The sequence below is a fragment of the Anabrus simplex genome, chromosome 8 (assembly GCF_040414725.1).
Source record: "Anabrus simplex isolate iqAnaSimp1 chromosome 8, ASM4041472v1, whole genome shotgun sequence".
In the NCBI taxonomy this organism is placed as follows: domain Eukaryota; kingdom Metazoa; phylum Arthropoda; class Insecta; order Orthoptera; family Tettigoniidae; genus Anabrus; species Anabrus simplex.
Genome location: NC_090272.1, coordinates 223,335,759 through 223,355,074, shown reverse-complemented (window position 1 = coordinate 223,355,074; position 19,316 = coordinate 223,335,759). Strand labels below are relative to the sequence as shown.

At 38.1% G+C, this 19,316-nt stretch overlaps 1 protein-coding gene across 1 annotated transcript in view; it reads left to right on the top strand.

Annotated features, from left to right (window-relative positions):
- The window catches only part of LOC136879014 (transducin beta-like protein 2), a 71,251-nt gene extending 52,233 nt beyond the window's left edge, over window positions 1-19,018 (top strand). The window contains exon 6 of the mRNA XM_067152710.2: window positions 7,118-19,018. Coding sequence (XP_067008811.2) covers window positions 7,118-7,338 — 221 coding nt within the window. The 3' untranslated portion in view covers window positions 7,339-19,018. The remainder of the gene's footprint in view (window positions 1-7,117) is intronic.
- Window positions 19,019-19,316: the final 298 nt, after the last annotated feature.

Here is a 19,316-nt window from a genome sequence, read left to right as displayed (position 1 = left end):
GGCCTACCATCTCTCGTTGCACTATTCATCCACACAAAGGCACTATTGCAGTGGAACTGCAGTAGATACACATATCGCCTGTTTGAGTTGCGTCATTTGATATCCGTCAATGCCGCCACCATAGTCTATCTACAGGAATCTTATTCAAGACCTGGACACGACTCGATTATGAGAGGGTTTCGTCGCTATGCCAAGAACTGAGTAGTTGTAAATGGTACTGCGACTGGGGGTGTTCGTACCCTAGTCTGCTTTAACATCCTCAGTGAAGATGTGCCGCTACTAACTCAGCTGGATGCAGTTGCAGTTTGCGTTCTGTTGCCTGCAATGACAATGGTTTACAACGTGTACTTGCCACTGGACTATGATCTTCACGTACATGGACTCCAAGGTTTGACCGCTTAATTACCTCCTCCTTTCCTCTTGCTGGGAGACGTGAATACCCCTAACACGCTTGGGGTTCTTCGTCGTCCTGCACTAGGGGGAGGTTGATTGAGCAATTTGATGTTTGTGTGTTCAACACACGGGAATCTATATTTCATTAGTGCATATGGCATATTTTCCCACCTGGATGTCACCTTGTGTGGCTAGTACTCCTGTTCTGGTGGCAAGTACACGATCACCTTTGTGGTAGTGACCAGTTCCTGATACTTCTCACGCTCTTGAATCAAAGACAGTCCAAAGCGCTAGGCAAATTGGCAGAGTTGTCAAAATGCACAGTGATGGTCGATGAGGTGTTCGGGTCTGTTGATGACCATTTTTGTTCCATTACAGCTAGGATTCTGGCTGCTGCAGAGGAAATAATACATTCCTTGGCTGGCATTCGTAGCTGGAAACAGGTCCCATGCTGGTCCAACGAAATTGCAGCAGCCAAATGTGATTGCCGACATTGTCAGAACCCTACAGTTGCCAGTCTTATTGTGTTTCAGCATCTCTGTGCTAAAGCCCATTTTTTGATCCGAGAGAGTAAGGAAGGTACTTGGGAAATGTATGTGTCTTCCTTGATGGCACATACTCCGTCATCACACCAAACTGCCATTTTTTCAGGAGTCCAGAACATTCCTCTTGTCATTGCACATCACATTGCATTTGGCCAATATGTCCAGCTCTGAGAGATACGACCCTGCATTTTTCCCTATTAATTATTATTTGCCTCTAGTGCTTTGTATTCCTATAACGTGCCTTTCATGGAGTGGGAATTGTGGAGAGTACTCGCACTGTGCGAGGACATAGCTTCTGGGCCAAACAAAATCCATTAAACATTTGAGTGACTAATATCTCAGTGATATCCTTTTCGTATTCCACAGAATATTGAGCGAGGGGGGCGTTTCCATCTCAATGGCGTGAGGGAATTGTAATACCAATTCCAAACCCAGGTAAAGATCCAAAACTTCTGGATAGTTAGAGCCCAATATACTTTACAAGTGGCCTCTGTAATCTGTTAAAAGAATGGTGAACTGGCGACTTTTATGGGCTTTGGAGGAGAGAGGTCTTGTGACTAACTACCATTGTCGTTTCGCTCTCATCGATCTACCACCAATCATCTGGTTAAACTGGAGAATGCCATTTGTGAGGCATTCCTTTAATGGAACACTTAGTCACCTTGATTTTGGCCTGGTAGCGGGGATTTCAGGGAAATTTACCAATATTTATCAAGAATTTCACGTCCGGAGAGGGAATGCATTTTCTCAGTATTACGTCCAAGAAAATGGAGTACCACAGAAATATGGACTGAGTGTCACACTGTTCACGATCGCCATTAACAGCATAGTTGCTGCTACTGCGTCCAGTCATTCCATCACTGTATGAAGACGATTTAGCTTGACATTTCAGCTTCGGTAGGATGGCGGTTGCTAGGAGACAGCCACAGCAAGCTATTAACGGAATCAACAGATGGACCCTGCAACATAGCTTTATATAGCCAGTGGTGAAAACCTCAGTTGTACACTTATCGGCTTGTACATCCTGATCCAGAGCTTGCTTGAGGAAGTGTCCTACCAGTGGTCGACACCTGCTGCAGGTTCCTTGGTCTCCATTTTGATAAGAGACTAATGTGGCAGCCCCACATCTGTCAGTCGAAAGTTGCCTGCATGAAGAGACTTAACATGAGTAAGTTTCTCAGCGGCACTTCATGGTGGGCTGACCATGTTTTACGTTTTTACACAGCCACGGTTCTATCCCAAATGGACTGTGGTAGTGCGGCATACAGTTCAGTGTCAGAAACTGTGCTGAACCTTTTAACGCATTCAGTGCGGATCACGCGCTGGGCGTGTGACGTTACTTTATAAGCACGTGCGAAGCGTGCGCCTAGTGCGTGATGGGACGGTTGCTAGGAAATGTGAATCACAGGTTTCCCGCATGGTAAGAAAGGCTCTGATTGTCATCCCGCACATTGTGTAAGTCCAGTCTACTAGCAGATCCATCCGTAGCCATATTTGCACATGTGTATTCAGTTTCCCACGTATTTCCTCTCCAGAGTTGTCGTCATATGTCATGATTCATTTATGGGATCTTTGAGCAGCAAGACCACTTCAATGCGAGGCAAGACACTGCATTTTCTGTTTATTATTACTTCAAGAGAATTACGAGTGATTCCACTTTTGAAATAAATACGGTAAATTCCATTACTGCAATATGTTCAGTAAAAGAACTGAACTTGTAATTGTCATTTATTCTTGCATTATATATGTGTATAACACGAACGAAACTTCTAATTGTCCTTTATTCCTGCATCATATTTGTAAGTAACTTGAAATAACGTTCAGTAATCATTTTTGACCGCATCATAATGCTTATGCTATCATTTTATTTTATTTTATTTTTTTCACATGGCCGACAATGCGGTTTCTTCAACGTTACGAGACCCACCCATTTAGCCAAAGTGTTTCATTTTTGTTTGTCAAATTCTGTAATAGAGAAGTCTAAATATGAATATATTTATGTGTGTAACATACTTTATGAATTTGTTTGCTATCCGCGGTAAATAATGCGCAGTAATCTACCTACACGCGTGGCGCGTGATCCGTCTGGTGACCAGTATTACTTCTCGATTTCAACTACCGTGCGGGTCAGGCACCAAGCGCTTGAGTGCGATAATTCCACGAGTTCGATAGAACTCATCCTACCAACGTACAAAACTTCGATAATTACAACTTTTAAAGAGTCCCACACAAATATTTTGTTCAGGTTGGCGGGTATGTTACGCTCTGCTAATACGCAGTGTACGTGTTAAACAGTGTACACCATTAGTGGATAGTGGAGTTAGGTTTTCCACGCTAACCGCATTCCCAGCCAATTCGCTGAATCGGGAGTTCCATCTTTATGAAGAAGAAGGCAGCATGTACTCCTCACGTACGCTGTGAAGTGCTGCATCATCCAAGGTATCAGTCTCCCTTTAATATGTAATACCAACAGAGGAATGAGGATCATCAAAATGCCACACGACCGGTTGGAATTCAAATTGATAGTGTGTGTCGAGAGTTGAATGTGGCTATTGGTGATTGTCTTAAGCATATCCAGACGTGTAACATATCCGCACAGACGGTTCTAAGATACGATAGAAAATGTTGGATGCTGTTTTGTCTCCAATAATGTTGGCAAGAAGATCTCGCTTTCCAGTGTCTGTAGCATATAAACTGAAAGAGCCCTTTGCCTTCTTAGAAGTTCTACCATTTGCACTGAGTGACAAAAGAGGCCATTATTCAATGTGTATTTAGAAGAAGCAATAAAAGAGTTTTCAGCCGCCTCCACCCATGGAATAAAAATAAATGGTCAACTATACCAAACAATACGTTTCGCGGATGATATTGCCCTCATAGCTGAAAGTGAGAAAGAGATAGAGACCTCACTAAAGAAATTGAATGATCTACTGATACTAAAATGTAACATGAATGTTAACAAAACAAAAACCAAGATAATGAAATTAATGTACTCTGGATGGTAAACAGGTTGTTAATGTTTGGTTGGAAGGATAAAAATTGGCTCAAGTAAATCAGTTCAGTTATTTGGAAAGCATCATTACATCTGATGGGAGGTGTGAAGAGGACATTCGTTCTCGAATAGCCCAGGCTAAAGAAGCTTTCAATAAAAATAAGCCTCCAAGGCAATATCTCTACCAGTAAGAGAGCATTTCATTAAGAGCTTCATTTGGAGTATTGCGACCTATGGCTCTGAAATCTGGACTCTATTAAAGGCTGATAAGAAAAGAATAGATGCATTCGATATGTGGTGCTGGTGTTGAATGTTACGAAAACCATGGACTCACAGGCTAACAGATGAAGAAGTTTCGAAGAGAGCTGAGGAAACCATCAGTCTAGAGAAAATGATCGCAAAAAGAAGATGTAGTTGGATAGGTCATTTACTCCAGCATTCATCATGGTGCACCACACTGCTTGAAGGGAAACTGGAAGGAAAGGCTAGAAGAGGACGACCAAGAGCAGGGTTCCTCGATGGCATTAAAGGGCGACGTCCATATCAACTAATCAAGCAGCTGGCTCAGGATAGAAGGTCGTTGGACGAGGACAGTCGTGCTACCCACCAACCATCAGGTTGAGGAGAATGAGAGAGATGCAGTGGAAGGAGGGTAGCCTTGATGTTCAGTTTGTCTTCACTTTTATGAATACAGTAGGCAACTGTTTGGAACTGTTGGTATTAACCGAAAGAACAATTCTGTTTAGTCCACACTGAATATGTTTCTACGTTCTTATTCTGAAATCGAACCTGGTGCGCAATCTAGTGCTTAGAAATTGTGTACCACCACCTCTCCTACCTTGCCAGCTAATATAATGATGGTGAATATTTTTTTCCACCAGTGGAACTCGAACCAGCTAACAGTGTCGGCCATACAGACTTGATGCCTTAACGATCACGGCCGCCAGGCTGGCATTTAAAGGATTAACAGGATTAATAGTTTCTAAATCAATTACTTTCCTTTTGCAAGTACTTTTCATTCTCATCTTTATGATAAAAAAAGTATACCTAGAAATCTTGCGCAGGTGAGTTTGTCGTGCGGTTAGGAACACACCTCTGTGAGCTCGCATCCGGGAGATAGTGGGTTCGAACCCCACTGTCGGCAGCCCTGAAGATGGTTTTCTGTGCTTTCCCATTTTCACATCAGGCAAATGCTGGGGATGTACCTTAATTAAGGCCACGGCCGCTTCCTTCCCAGTCCTAATCCTTTCCTCTCCCATCGTCACCAAAAGACCTATCTGTGTCGGTGCAACGTAAAGCCAATAGAAAAAAAAAAAGCTTGCGACAATGCAATAAATTGTACCTGACAAAAGATATTTACAACAATAACATGCATGTTTCTTCTGTTATACGACAATCACAATTCTCATAACCTAGAACACAATAGTAATAATTTTGCCCATCGTATGGCATTGGTTGTAGTAATTATTGTTTTTAAGGGAAATACTAATGGGTACCTATCCTCTCTTCACATTAATCAGAGGAGAAGAAAAGAGAGTAACCAACAAAGGGAAGATAGGCTTGAAAATGAAACTCCGTTGGACATGCAAACCTAATGCCTCCAGGTTTGAAAGAGAACTAGGGTTGAGAAGTTGTATAGGGAAGACAAAAATGAGGAACCTGGCAGAAATAAATAGAAGCAATACCACATTCAGTGAGAAGCCTCATGGTCACCAGCCCATGTTCCTGTGTTGAGAGCTCACGGGGAGTCACAACAAGCCAGAAGATACCATGGTTATAATTTAATGTTCCGATCCTTAGTGGGACCTGGAGCAGATTTTGTATTCTTGTGTTGATTAAAAGAATCGATACTCTCCTTGGAATGAAACCGGCTCATCCAAGTGATTTGGCTGTGCGGTTAGGGTGCATAGCTGTGAGCTTGCATTTGGGACATGGTGGGTTTGAATCCCACTGTTGGCAGCCCTGAAAGTAGTTTTCTATAGTTTCCGATTTTCACACCAGGGAAATGCCACGGCCACTTCCTTCCCACTCCTAGCTCTTTCCTATCCTATCATCACCGTAAGACCTATCTGTGTCAGCGATGTAAAGCAAATTGTAAAAAAATACCAGCTAATGGTGGTGTTGAATATGATAAACTCTGAATAACGATGCTTTGCTACTTTTTCAATTCTATGTAGCAGTACAGCATGTACTGTCTCCGTGGCTCAGGCGGCAGCGCGCTGGCTTCTCACCGCAGGGTTCAGTGGTTCAAATCCCGGTCACTCCACGTTAGATTTGCGGTGGACAAAGCGGAGGTGGGACAGGTTTTTCTCCAGGTACTCCGGTTTTCCCTGTCATCCTTCATTCCAGCAACACCGTCCATTATCATTTCATTTTCAGTCATTAATCATTGCCCCAGAGGAGTGCGACAGGCTTCGGTAGTCGGCACAATTCCTGTCCTTGCCACTAGATGGGTGGTTCACTCATCCCATTCCTGACCTGCTCGAATGACTGGAAACAGGATATGTATTTTATTTTTTTTATTTTTCAGTACAGTGTGTTAGGGGGCTTTTTAGAGACAAAGAACACTGTTCAGATCAGTGCTTTTTGAAAAATAGGCCAACTTAGAACTGTTCTGGAGTGCAAGTGTTTTGAGGAAAAGTTATGTTGAGTACTTCTAAAGAGAGCTAGGTCAGCTATGGCGTTGAATGATATTCAGCTGGTTCTATAGTGTTATGGGATGAGGAGTGATGTGTTCCAAAAACTCTGGTGTGTGCTATATTTGATATTTATAAGTAAAAACTAAAAATTTATGTGATATACAGTAGTGAACTTAATTAGATTTTCTTAAGTTGATGCAAGTTGTGTCATCAGTACTGTAGTGTGTCAAAATACATTTCTTTATACAACGAAGATCTAATTTTGAAAGTTGGCACGTAGCGTTTCATTATAGAATTAATTTGCTGATCAAGTTTTACTGTAAGTCCTAAAACAGAAATGGTTCAATCTTTACAATTCACATGTATGCATGCATGTATGTATTGTTGCATTATATCTCCTGTGCTGTTGAACTACACCAAGCACATTATTTTCTCCTCCTCCAGTTGGATGTCTCATATGTTATCTCAAGTGTAATTTGTTAATCAAAGTAAATGGCTACAACTGTCTGAATTTATTTTGGAAATCATTAAAGACCATTTGTATGTTCCAGGCCCCATCACTTGCTTGCTGTTTGATGCACTCGGCAAATTCCTCTTGACTGCCGGAGACAAACATATCCGAGTGTTCCACAACGTGACAGGATACCGAACCAGCATTGCCTCAAACCGTGCCAAGCTCCGCCAGTCTGTGTCCTCTGCCCAGAAGGAACGCATAGAACAACAGATAAGAGAATGTGAAGATTTCCTCAAGAATTTCTCTAAATCCAGCTGAGTTCCTTTAATGGTTTGATTGTGGATCCATTGGTTATGACTGTCTTTTGGGTATGTTTGTTGGTTTAATTTTGTCTGAAATTTAAAGGTTATGAATACAAGGGATTTTTTTTTTTTAAAGATCAACATGCAAGGTAAAGATTTCCATTGTGGTTTAAATTCAAAATTATATTACAATTAGCATATCTGACTAGAAGAACTGTTGAATTTTCTGAAAGGTAAGGAAATGGTAACTTCCCTTATCCTTGTATTGTCTTGTTCTTTTGATAATTAAATGTAGCATTTGATGATTATAAAATAAGGGCAGAATACAGGCAAGATAGTCAAGTTGAGTTTCCATATTCAGTTGAGCTAATGTAAAGAATTCCCATTTAAATCACAAAAACCCATGGGTTTGTGTCAGATGAGTGTTTCCTTTGTATTTAACCATTGCACAGAAGGGAATGAAGCAATTAGTGCTCTGTTCTGTGTTATTTTATATGGCTCTTTCTTGCCATTTACCTCTCGTGCATATATGAGTTTCTTGACTTCCTAATGGAGAATCAGACCCATATTTATCAGATTCATAATTGAACCAAGCACATGTTTTTTTTTAAATCTCTGCTAGGCAGGTCCTGCTGGACCAATGGCAGTCATAACTTGGTATGAGAGGAAGTTCATTAATAGACAAAGGGATGGTATGGGTTGGTTGCTAAACTTTAGAGTCTGCCTTAGAGATTCAAGTGTAATTCAAGTCATAAGAGCAAGTAAAGAAAGATGGAGGTCATATATATTTCTACACCAAAACAGTGTTACTGCCAATGCATTCTCTTCCTGTTAGTTCATTTCTTGATTTTTAAGTACATAATATTTTAGCCTATCTGCGAACACACACGTATTTGATTCTTATTCATGTGCTGTGTCTAGTTCCCAAGACATTGGCGATTACCGCAGCGTACACATTTCGGTCTTTGTGTCAGGTGAAATGTTTGTCCTTTCCTCTATATCATTTAGCCAAGATTTCCTTCTGCGACAACCTTCAATTTTCCCTTGTAATATAACTTGTAAAATATAGTATTTGTTTCCTCGCATGCGACCAAAATATTCCAATTTCCAACATTTTATTATTTTTAATAATCTGTAACTGTGAGCAGGTTTTCATTCTGTCAGAATTAATGCCGCTTAAATAAAATTAGGGAATACCTCAAAATGATAATTTTTCATGTATAATCTGTTGTATGTTTTCTTTTAGACTAAGTCAAAACTGAAAAGAAGGGGCTGCCATTATGACAAAGAAAAATTGAATAATTCTCTATCTGATTGTAGGAACTGTAATTTTGTTTACACCGCTATCAAAACTTCCAATTTCAATCAGCTTAAAGACTGATTAGTTGTATAATCACATGTTCCCTCCAGTGTACTCACTAGTTTTTATTATTACCTGTACCTTGCACAGGACTCTTCCCACTTTGCTTAATGAAGACATAATGCCAAGATAAAGTATTCCCTTTCAACGACATTCTCCCCTTTATGTATGCATTTTTGCAGCCTTGTATTTAGGAGAATTATTCTTTCCTTCTGTTCTTCCCTTATCCTGCTGGATTTATTGCCTGTATTTTGCCTCTGTTTGATAATATATCAGTCATCATACACTACAAAGTTGAAGCTGTATATTGTGAAATATCCTGATGAGTTCAGAAACTGGAGATACAAAGGCATTCTTTTTTGAGTACTGATACCTGTTAGCAAAAAATATTACAGCCAAGCCAGCACATGGCTGTCACAAGTTCATGTAAAATATGATTCATGCATCACATTTTTTTTCCCCACTGGATGGTTGGTCAGGAACAAATATATTACTTAATTAAAATGGTTCATGAAATTCAATTCCTTAGAATAAGTTCTAACTGCAAATGAAGCACTGTGTTAAATAACAATGGCAGTCAAGAGCACATATACTGAAGAAGAACAAAAAGCATCACATGGTTGGCAATTTTCTGTTTAGAATTAACAATGGGAGCTGATAAACCACACTTTTTGCCACTTAAAACATCAATCACCACCATCACAATATTCAAAGTTTTTGGTGTTTGTGTTTTCAAGTTTGTCCATACCAATTAAATCACCACTCTCCATCTGGTTAACTTTCCTACCTTACTGTTTAAAGTTCTCCCATAAATGCATACATAATTTTCTATAATTTAACAAACACCATATTTTCAAGATTTAAAAATAAGCATTAAATATTCTCTTGTTTTGTAATTTATAATTCAGGATCTCTTAAAATACCATCAAAATAGAACTACATATATATGGGGATAATTTTTATTAATTTGCAAAAAAAAAAATCTTAACATAAGAAAGTTATTAATATGCATTGTTACTTTTGTAATTCCTTTATATTACATACAAGTCATTTTGTTTGTTCCTTTCCAATACTGATATTAAATTCAGTCAGCCCTCTGCCACTCGTTTTAGTGCCACCCATCCTTTGTACCAATGAATGCATGCAGGCAAATACTCTTCATTGATAAATGCATGAATAACCTCATTACAGTGCCATTTCATTTAGTACCAATGTAAACAGCAAACATAACTTAAATTTCATACAAAAAATTATGTGTAGAATTGCACTACTTTACTATACTTCATAAAGACAACTCGTGGCATTTCTGGAATTGTGATAGATGTGACAACAGAGTTGTTACTGTTCACTGAGGGAGATATGACAACATGGTTGTCTTGGCCACCAAAGCTGGATTTCTGTACTTTCAGAAATTCTTAGCTCGGGTGAATAACATTTATGTCATGTAGCTGATGGTCTAGGCAACTGGGTGGGAAGGGACTTCAATCTTATAAGCGTTGCCATAGAATCACACCTTCCAATTTTGTAATCTTGTGGCCAAGGTTTTACTCAGTTTAATCTCAGTCCACACAGTTTGTGGAAAAAAACAAAATGCCATAAGTACAGTACAGTAAACGAAATGAAGAGAGCACTTGTGTCCAGAAAAGAGAAGCATGAAGTTTGTGGATAAAGTGAATGTTCTCCAAATCCAAGTCATTAGACTCTTGCTAATCATTTTTCATTGTTGTGGGGAAAGACAGTTAGTCAGAGAAACGTGCAAGCGATTCTTTGGTGTAAATCATGTGATTGCTGTGACAGATGCTGTTGAAAAATAAATTAAAATAAGAAGAGAAACAGCCATTACATACTTCTTCAGTAAAATCTTAAAATGCAGTACCGCCAATGTTATACTACTGTACAGTATATGTTTTAATACCCCCAGGGCCATGGCGTACCAAGTGACCGCTGCTCAGCCCGAACACTAGGCAAATGCTGGGGCTGTACCTTAATTAATGCCATGGCCGCTTCCTTCCAACTCCTAGGCCTTTCCTATCCCATTGTCGCCATAAGACCTGTCTGTGTTGGTGCGACATAAAAGCCACTAGCAAAGCTCAGCCCGAACGCCTGCAAATTACAAGGTGTCTTGTGGTCACCATGACAGATTCTCTCCACGATTATTCTTGTCATGGAAAACAAATAATTATGGCTGAGAGGATTAGTTGCTCTGACCATGCGTCAATGTCGTAATTTGCAGGCCTTCTGGTGGTCGCTTGGTAGGCCAAGACCCATCAGGGCCATGGGGTTTGGTTTTATATGCTTTTGTAGTTAATTCAGTTTAAATAATGTGTTATTGTGTCCCCTAAGTTTTGTATTATTAGAAATTAAATATATATAGGAGAGGAAAGACAACTACTTAAAGTAATGGGAAAATGCAAAGCTAATCTCATTGGACACTTACTTTAGGCATGATATTACTTTCCAAAACATATTCAGAGGCAAGATCATAGGGAAGAAAAGAAGAAGACAACCAAGAACTTCTTATTTAAAAAATATGATCAATTAAATGGAAGGGGTAATAAAAAGGACTGCTAAGGAAAGGGAACTGTGGCTGTAAGGATAAGGCATAGCCTTTTGAAGGATGATGAAGTCATAAAATGTTTGACATTTTAATAATGTTTCTCTAATATTGAAATTTCATTTTAGCACCACCCTTAATTATGCCATGAAGTATTTTAGAACAGAGGATGGCACTGTAACGAGGGTAAAATCACTATAACCAATAGTGAGCTGAAAATTCGCATTTGAAATGAAAGAATTTTAAATTGTGCAGCCATAATTTTAACAAATTATAACAACAAACAACAACCCCATGACACTAAGCCCTGAAAGGCCTTGGCTTTATAGAGTGGGGCCGCTATTTCCCCGTCAGATAGCTCCTCAATTCTAATCACGAAGGCTGAGTGGACCTCGAACCAGCCCTCAGGTCCAGGTAAAAATCCTTGTCCTGGCCGGGAATAGAACCCGGGGCCTCCAGGTAAGAGGCAGGCACGCTACCCCTACACCACGGGGCTGGCTTTTAAACAAATTATGCTTATGCCTATACTTATTAAGATGATTCTCCTTAACATTGACAATGTGCAATATTTTGAAAATGGTTTTCTCTCATTTATTGTGGGTTTTTTAAAATGTATTTATTTTAATGTGTTCATATTTCAGTTTTCAGTGTTAAAGGTGAAGATTTTTTTTTATACAAGGTGTTCTTTCTAAGAATTTTCTTTTACTGCTCTGTTACATTTAGAGTCTATTTTTTCACTTATTTGTAGTATAGTTTATGAATTGTTGACTGAAGGTGAAACTTTTAAAAATAATTTTATTTAATCGTCAAGTAACTTAAAGTTTGATAATATAGTATGAATCCTACGACTCTATTTGAGGCAGTGAATCGCAAAGCCGCTCTGATTATCATGAGCATTCATATGTTATTTCTGCTTTTGTCAGGCATTGTAACTTTGTCAAATTTCCTTGTATGCTGCAGTGTTTCTCCTGGTTAAGAATGGCAAGATTTGATGACAAATGATGATACTTACTGTATTATTAAGTACATTCCTGTCTCGGTTGTAAATATCTCTTTTTCAAAATTAACTGCCTCAGTTTGCCACAACTCCACAAAACTACCGCTACATTCCATAACTGCTAAATTTTGTGTACCTGGAATTAATATACTGCAGAATATACAGTATAACACAAGACATGTCTGGTTAAGGAAAGATGTCTGTTTCTCCTGCTCTGGAATTTCTTTCAAGCCCATTATTGGGTGCATATGACAGCATAATACATCATAGTCGGTATCATGTAAATCTGTAACTGACTTTACTCTTTTTCCAGTTCTTTCTTAGCATTCTTAATCTACTTTCCTTTCAGCTACTGGTACTCACGATGCTTGTAAAGCTGACTTCTTTACACAACAGATATCTGCTGCTCTTTGTCCTGCTTGACATGAAGACAGTCAAGTGGCTTTTATTTTCATGTTCCCTGTCAAAAAGTTTTCTAATATTGATAAATTCTCTGCCTTTTAGATTGGTAGTTCACAGAAAATGTCATTACTCAATTATTACTCAGTCATTACTGATCTGCATTTAGGGCAGTCGCCCAGGTGGCAGATTCCCTATCTGTTGTTTTCCAAGCCTTTTCTTAAATGATTGCAAAGAAATTGGAAATTTGTTAAACATCTCCCTTGGTAAGTTATTCCAGTCCCTAACTCCCCTTCCTATAAAGGAATATTTGCCCTAATTTGTCCTCTTGAATTCCAACTTTGTCTTCATATTGTGATCTTTCCTACTTTTAAAGACACCACTCAGACTTATTCGTCTACTAATGTCATTCCACACCATCTCTCCACTGACAGCTCGGAACATACCACTGACACCTTTCCAAATAAAGCTTTTTGAGAGTCCACCTTTTCAATACAATATGGTTTTTATTTACACGAAAAATGTCACATTATTAATGTCTTAACGGGACATGTTTCGCCCACATTTTTGAGCATGATCATCCGTTGTTCCTACACTCGATGATCAAAATAGCTAGGATCCTGGGCATTTGTTTCCTGATAAAATATTTAAAATTGTCATGCTAACTTGGATACGATTTGATAAAATACGTTTTCGTATAAATATTGGATTTGTGGAGACATCCGGCTTTTTGAATTAATCTGGCTGGTGAAATGTGCTTTATTTGGAAAGGTATATGTTGCTCAATACGGATCCAATGATGAGATGTATAACTTGTAACATACCACTTAGTCCAGCAGCTCGTCTCCTTTCCCCCAAGTCTTCCCAGCCCAAACTTTGCAACATTTTTATAACACTACTCTTTTGACAGAAATCACCCAGAACACATCTTTCACATGTATTTCACAAACTTTCTGCTAATTAGCCTGCCACAAGTGACAAAAGTTGCAACATTGAAGCAGATGGAAAATTGTGCAGCGCTGCAGTGGACAGGTCCTGCAGTGTTTGTGGAGTGGGACTGAGATACAGCTATAATATGTCAGCGGAATATAAAATAATAAGTGAGGAAAGAAGTAGGAACAATGTAATTGATGTCACACACGGTCTTGGCTGATAAATGAGATGTTCTCTCTGTGCTTCCAAATTGTAGAAATCGTTGAAATTCCTTCGTGATGCTGACTTTGATTCCCCATTTTGTAGTAGTCATATTATATGTGACTTTTCTTCATTATTAAACGCTTTTCCTTTCTTTCGCAACATCTTCACAGCGATGCTTGCCTTGACTATTTCACAGACTGACTGATTTAAAATCTACAATCTACTTAAAACAAGAGTTTGAAAATAAGTTTTACATTGTTGTAAGGAATCCTTAAACGCGTAAGAAACAAAAATCAACATTGGACGTTATAGTCAATGCATTTTTTCGAAAATGTACGCCATTTTATACAAGATGTCATAATAAGTGATATCGTACTGATTTTTTAAATACACTATTTATATATAGGATTTAGACAGGACCGTTAGATTTCGCTCCTATAACCAGTACGTTGTTAAAAGCAATGTTGCAATAAATGGCTTTGACTTTTTTTTCATACATTTTTATTTCATCAAGCATTGTTGAGAAATTTCATCTTTGCCCTTGGCAGTGGCCTCCTTTTGGAAAAGTACTCTACTTAGGTGGATAGATTGAGTGATCAATGAACTGTAAACTAGTTGCGAGGCCAGGGATGTTGAGGGAGTAGGAAGTATTTCACAGGACTTCGATTTCATGATGTGTAGTTCGAGCAGTGAGATCATTAAAAAGAAAGCTTGTATGCTGTTTCTTATATATCCTATGGTGTTGATCAAGAAAAGCTTTGTTTTTAATAAGCTTGTAATTGACATGGCTGTAATTTTTTTGTGTTGTGGAACATGAAAATGGCATCTCCTTGTCTCATTTTGATACCTGTGAAACTTTCTACTAATTGTGGAATGAGAGGAAACTATCATTACACCTAGAAAAACCATTATGTGAAATATTTCAGGCTGAAACTCTGGCCAGAGAGGTTCTGTAATCTAAGGATCAGTATTGTTTGAGGTCAAAGAATTCTTGATCTTACTGATGTATGTGCTGCAGATAAGTATTTCTCTTACAACATTGTCACATAACAGTTTTTTCATGCGCAATGATGAATCCCACCTTTAATTTGTAAAATCCTGTTGACTCTAGCAGTTCCGTTGTTATAAGGGTCATATTTGGTATTTCCTTTGCTCTTGACAACAATGGAGGTCTTACTAGATGACGCACAGGAAAGCTGCAGGTATCATCTGCCCTTTCTGGTGTTTCAGCATCATATGAATCAATATTTGCCAAAGTATGAAAATCCTAAAGAACAATATTTTTCATTGAATGTGAATAAAGGTATGTTTTATAACATTTGTAGTGGGATGTCATTGTTGGATTTGGTTCTGCTTTCTTCTCAAACCTCCCTTATTCCTTGATCGCCCCTCCTGCTTCACATCAGTTAATGCAACTTATACTTTTTCTGCATTTTACTCTTAAGTTCTCAAAGCATTTTGTAGATATGATGGTAATGTGTTGTATAATACCCAGTCGTACATCTCTCCTGTGCATCTGTTGATCCCATCAACCATTTGCCGAAATCTCTGATTGATTTTCCATCTTAATACAGCATGTTTAAATAAAAATATTGCAAGTTTGCACATAGGCAGTACGGTTAAAACCGGAAAAGAGTTCCTATGAACATTTTTTATGAAAACAGGTATGTTGTGGCCTATTGTTGGTCGAAATAGCGTGCTGAGATGTTCGTAGATGGTGTGTGGTGTCCTCAGAATTGTTAAGTGTAAATAACTCAAAATGCTGCCATTATCTAAATCATAGAACAATATGATTTCTGCAATTTCCCTTTTCAAGTAATAGGATTTCATTAAATTGTTTACAGTGCGGTGTTCTGTATTGTATTGCTAACTGGTCGCATGAATGCAAACTTTGTATTGATACTTTCAACCTCAATAAACAACTGACTGGCGTTGAATGACAATGAACAAGAAAAGTGCAGTGAACTTCAAAATCTTACCAATTTCAATTAACACCAACTATTGTACACTGCCCCCCATACTGGCAGACGGAATTATAAGACATTTTTACATTAAAAAATTGACCCCCTCAGATGTAATGATATTCCTTAATCTGCAATTTTAAGAAGGCCCCAGATTTTTAGATTGAAGAATTCGGAAAGAAAGCTTACCTTAAATTCAGGTAAATACTGCTGTTTTGTTGTATTGAGAAATAACCTTTCTCAAAAGTTAGAACTACTGTTTTGTGCTTTCTTTAAAATGACAATACGACGCCACAATAAATAATACTACTCAACTGACAGGCAAAGACAATATGACACACACCATGAAACATATCTCAACATGTACCAGTATTTGTTCCCAAACCAGTATCATAGGAAAATCATTTTTTTTTTTTCTTCTAGCTTTTATCACTACTGCCTACTGTGTAACATAGAATAATTGTATATCAACACCAATATATTATCTAAGGACATACTAGCTGATCATTGAGGCATTTATAGGAAAGAGATTTATATATTATTTTCTATGAAGTCATATAAAGTGTTAGGTCACGTTCAGTTTCAAGAAGACATTTTCATTTTTCTTGAAATTCTAGAAGACGAAATTCAAAACAAGACATTTCAGTACTATAGAATACTCTCATTATTTTAATGTGAAATGAGTTCTAATGCATTTATCATCTGGTTTTAATGTGTATTGCTCTACAACTCAGGTGCATCCCAGGGATTGTGATAATAATTACTATTATCATTTAATGTCTTATAACAGCTGATAGTCTAAAAAAAATCTCCAGTGTGTTGGAGTTTAACTCTTAAAGAAGTTCTTTAATGTGACAATAAATCTACTGGTGTGGGTTGCGTATAGTCATTCACACTCAGAACTGTGGAAAGTTTAGGTCTTATAACCTTAAAAAGTTGAGTCTGTTTGCAGCTTTGACATTCTGCCAGTTTATGATACAGAATTAAGGTTAAACTCTATTGCAGTAGGGGTGTGATAGCCAAGAAACACATGGTAGTCACTGAGTTCTCACCAAGTCAGTCACAGTTTGAATCCCAGTTAATGCATGTGGGCTTTTTGAAATGAAGTCACCTCACTGTAGTCCTGCTTCTATATAAAACTGGAGATCCCATGACTATTATATAGCTTGCTTGCTTACTTCTGTTACAATATGAACTATCTTTCTTTGCTGAAATGATCAGGAGTGTGTTGTTTTATGTCGTTGTTCCCTAACGACCAAAATATCGTTGTTCACTATTCTAATGACGGGTAACAATAAATACTCTGAAAACATTCATAAAAGAGGGTACGTGTCAGAATGCAAGATGATGTCTAAGGAGACTACTGAGGACTTATCCCTTGGAAGAAAAGTTACTTCACTGCGTTTTATTCGCTTCTAAGTTGTACTAATAGAGACTAGAAATCCCCTTTTGTGCTCAGAAAACTTCATGAGAGCCCTACTTAGTGCTGTGGTTGGTGAAGTCTTTGCTGGAAGTGTGTTGTTGACTATAGACAGCATTCTGTGGTTCACAGGAAGATTCAAACTTATTTAGCAAATCAGTTATGATTGTTTAGCATATGGCTTTTAGTGCCAGGAGTGTCCAAGGACATGTTTGGCTCACCTGGTGCTGGTCTTTCTATTTGAACACCGGTGAGAGAGTTGAGACAACTTTTTGAAATATCCCATCTTGGCCTGAAAGTGAGGTGAATTGGAGGTTGCTGTAGGATCCTTAGCAGTTGTCAACACAATTTGCTCATCTATGCATTTATTGACTGATGTTGACAAAATAACATCCAGTGACATGACTGTTGCAATGGCTTAGCTGCCTTCATGACCTTCAAGCTGCTCAAAGGATAGGAAACACTTGATAGAGAGAGGAGAGTTGATAAATCAACCAAAAGGAAGATGAAATGATACACCATCCCTGTGTAAAAGAATGTTTAGCTGATGGTGGCATAATGCAGAGGCTGCACTTTGCGTATAAGTATGGCACTCCACAACTGCTAGCGTCTGAGGCATGCCATACCTAGTATTGCACTCTGCCCTGTCGTGTTAGCAATGAGTAAGGTCTGGAACAGAAACTACACAATAATTGCTTGTTAATCCTAATAACCAAAACCAAGGTATCTGACTTAAACTTTGAATGAATCTACTTTAAGGAGCACTATGTTCGATAGTCATTTAGGATTCCTACTTCAAACACCTGAAAAGCTTAAATTATACACTAATTGGCTCATGATAAAGGAACAACGATATGCCCTGCTTACAACCGTTTGACCTGCTGAAGGAAATTGCATCTTAAATGGCAAGAATGTCAGTCTACCCATTTGTGGGATGGACCTACTCTTGATTTTTCTAATCCTAGGACAATTTACCATCTTGCAAGTTCACATAATGTATTAATGCATTGGTTGCACTAGTATTATGATGTCATACCCAACCACTAAAATAGCACTGTTATTGAATATATATATTTTTAATTAGTCTTTTGTTAGACCTTTTCCTACCTGTCTTCCCAACGAAGTGTGACTCTTCTGTTTAATATTCATCCAACAATACTCCTGTATAAGAAATGTGTAATTGTTAACTGTAAAAGTAAAATAGATCTACATAAGCTCAGCTTGGGATCTTTGCCAATTGACTAGCAAAAAATTGGTCTAGTCAATCCAATAGATGATTTGTGTTTAAAAAAAAATACAAACATATGAAGAATAAAAACAAATGCTGTATTTTTGACAAGAATGTGATTTATGGAGCATTTCCATATCCTTGCTGATACTGTTATACCTTATGGTTCTTTCCAGCAATTGAACATGCATATTGTTCACTGATTGTACCTCAAACTCAATTCCTAGTTTCAAACAAATTATATATGCCTAAATCAAATAGTGTAATCCTGTTGCAGTTTAAATTATGAAAACAAATGGTATTATACCCTAATTTCAGCTTTGTTTTATGGAAATGATGCTTAGCCACTGATTGTGTCAACCCTGTGAGTATTTCAGATGGACAGCAACAAACTCAAGCCTGTGTACATCTCGAGCAAGGACTAACCTCACTTTTGTTAGCAGTCAGGTTCAGTGGATCCTGTCAGCTTCGTCAAACAACAATATAAATGGAGAATATATTTTGCATATCGATATATACTACATGATGATGTCTGAAGACCATTTTGCTCACAATTTGCATTTTTATATGTGATCTCAGTGTTGAGTTGTTGTTCTTGTTTTTAATACTGATAACAATAAAACCTATATTATTATAGCAAGTGGTTTGTTTGCCTTTTGTTCTTATATTTACAGATTTTTAATTGGTACTATGTACTGCAAGTTGGATTTTCTGATGAAGACATCATGAACGTTCAGCTGACAAAACCTGTTATTGTGGGAAACAGAGTTTTGTCTCAAGAGCACTATCTTATACATACAAATTATCAACCATCTCCTCTTGGAGGTTCCTAATCCTCCTTTCTCCTCTGTTATCTAAAATATCCTTCCAGGCTGTCTTATGATCAATTACAGACAACTTTCCATTCTAGAACATTTTAAACAGTGATCAACCCTACC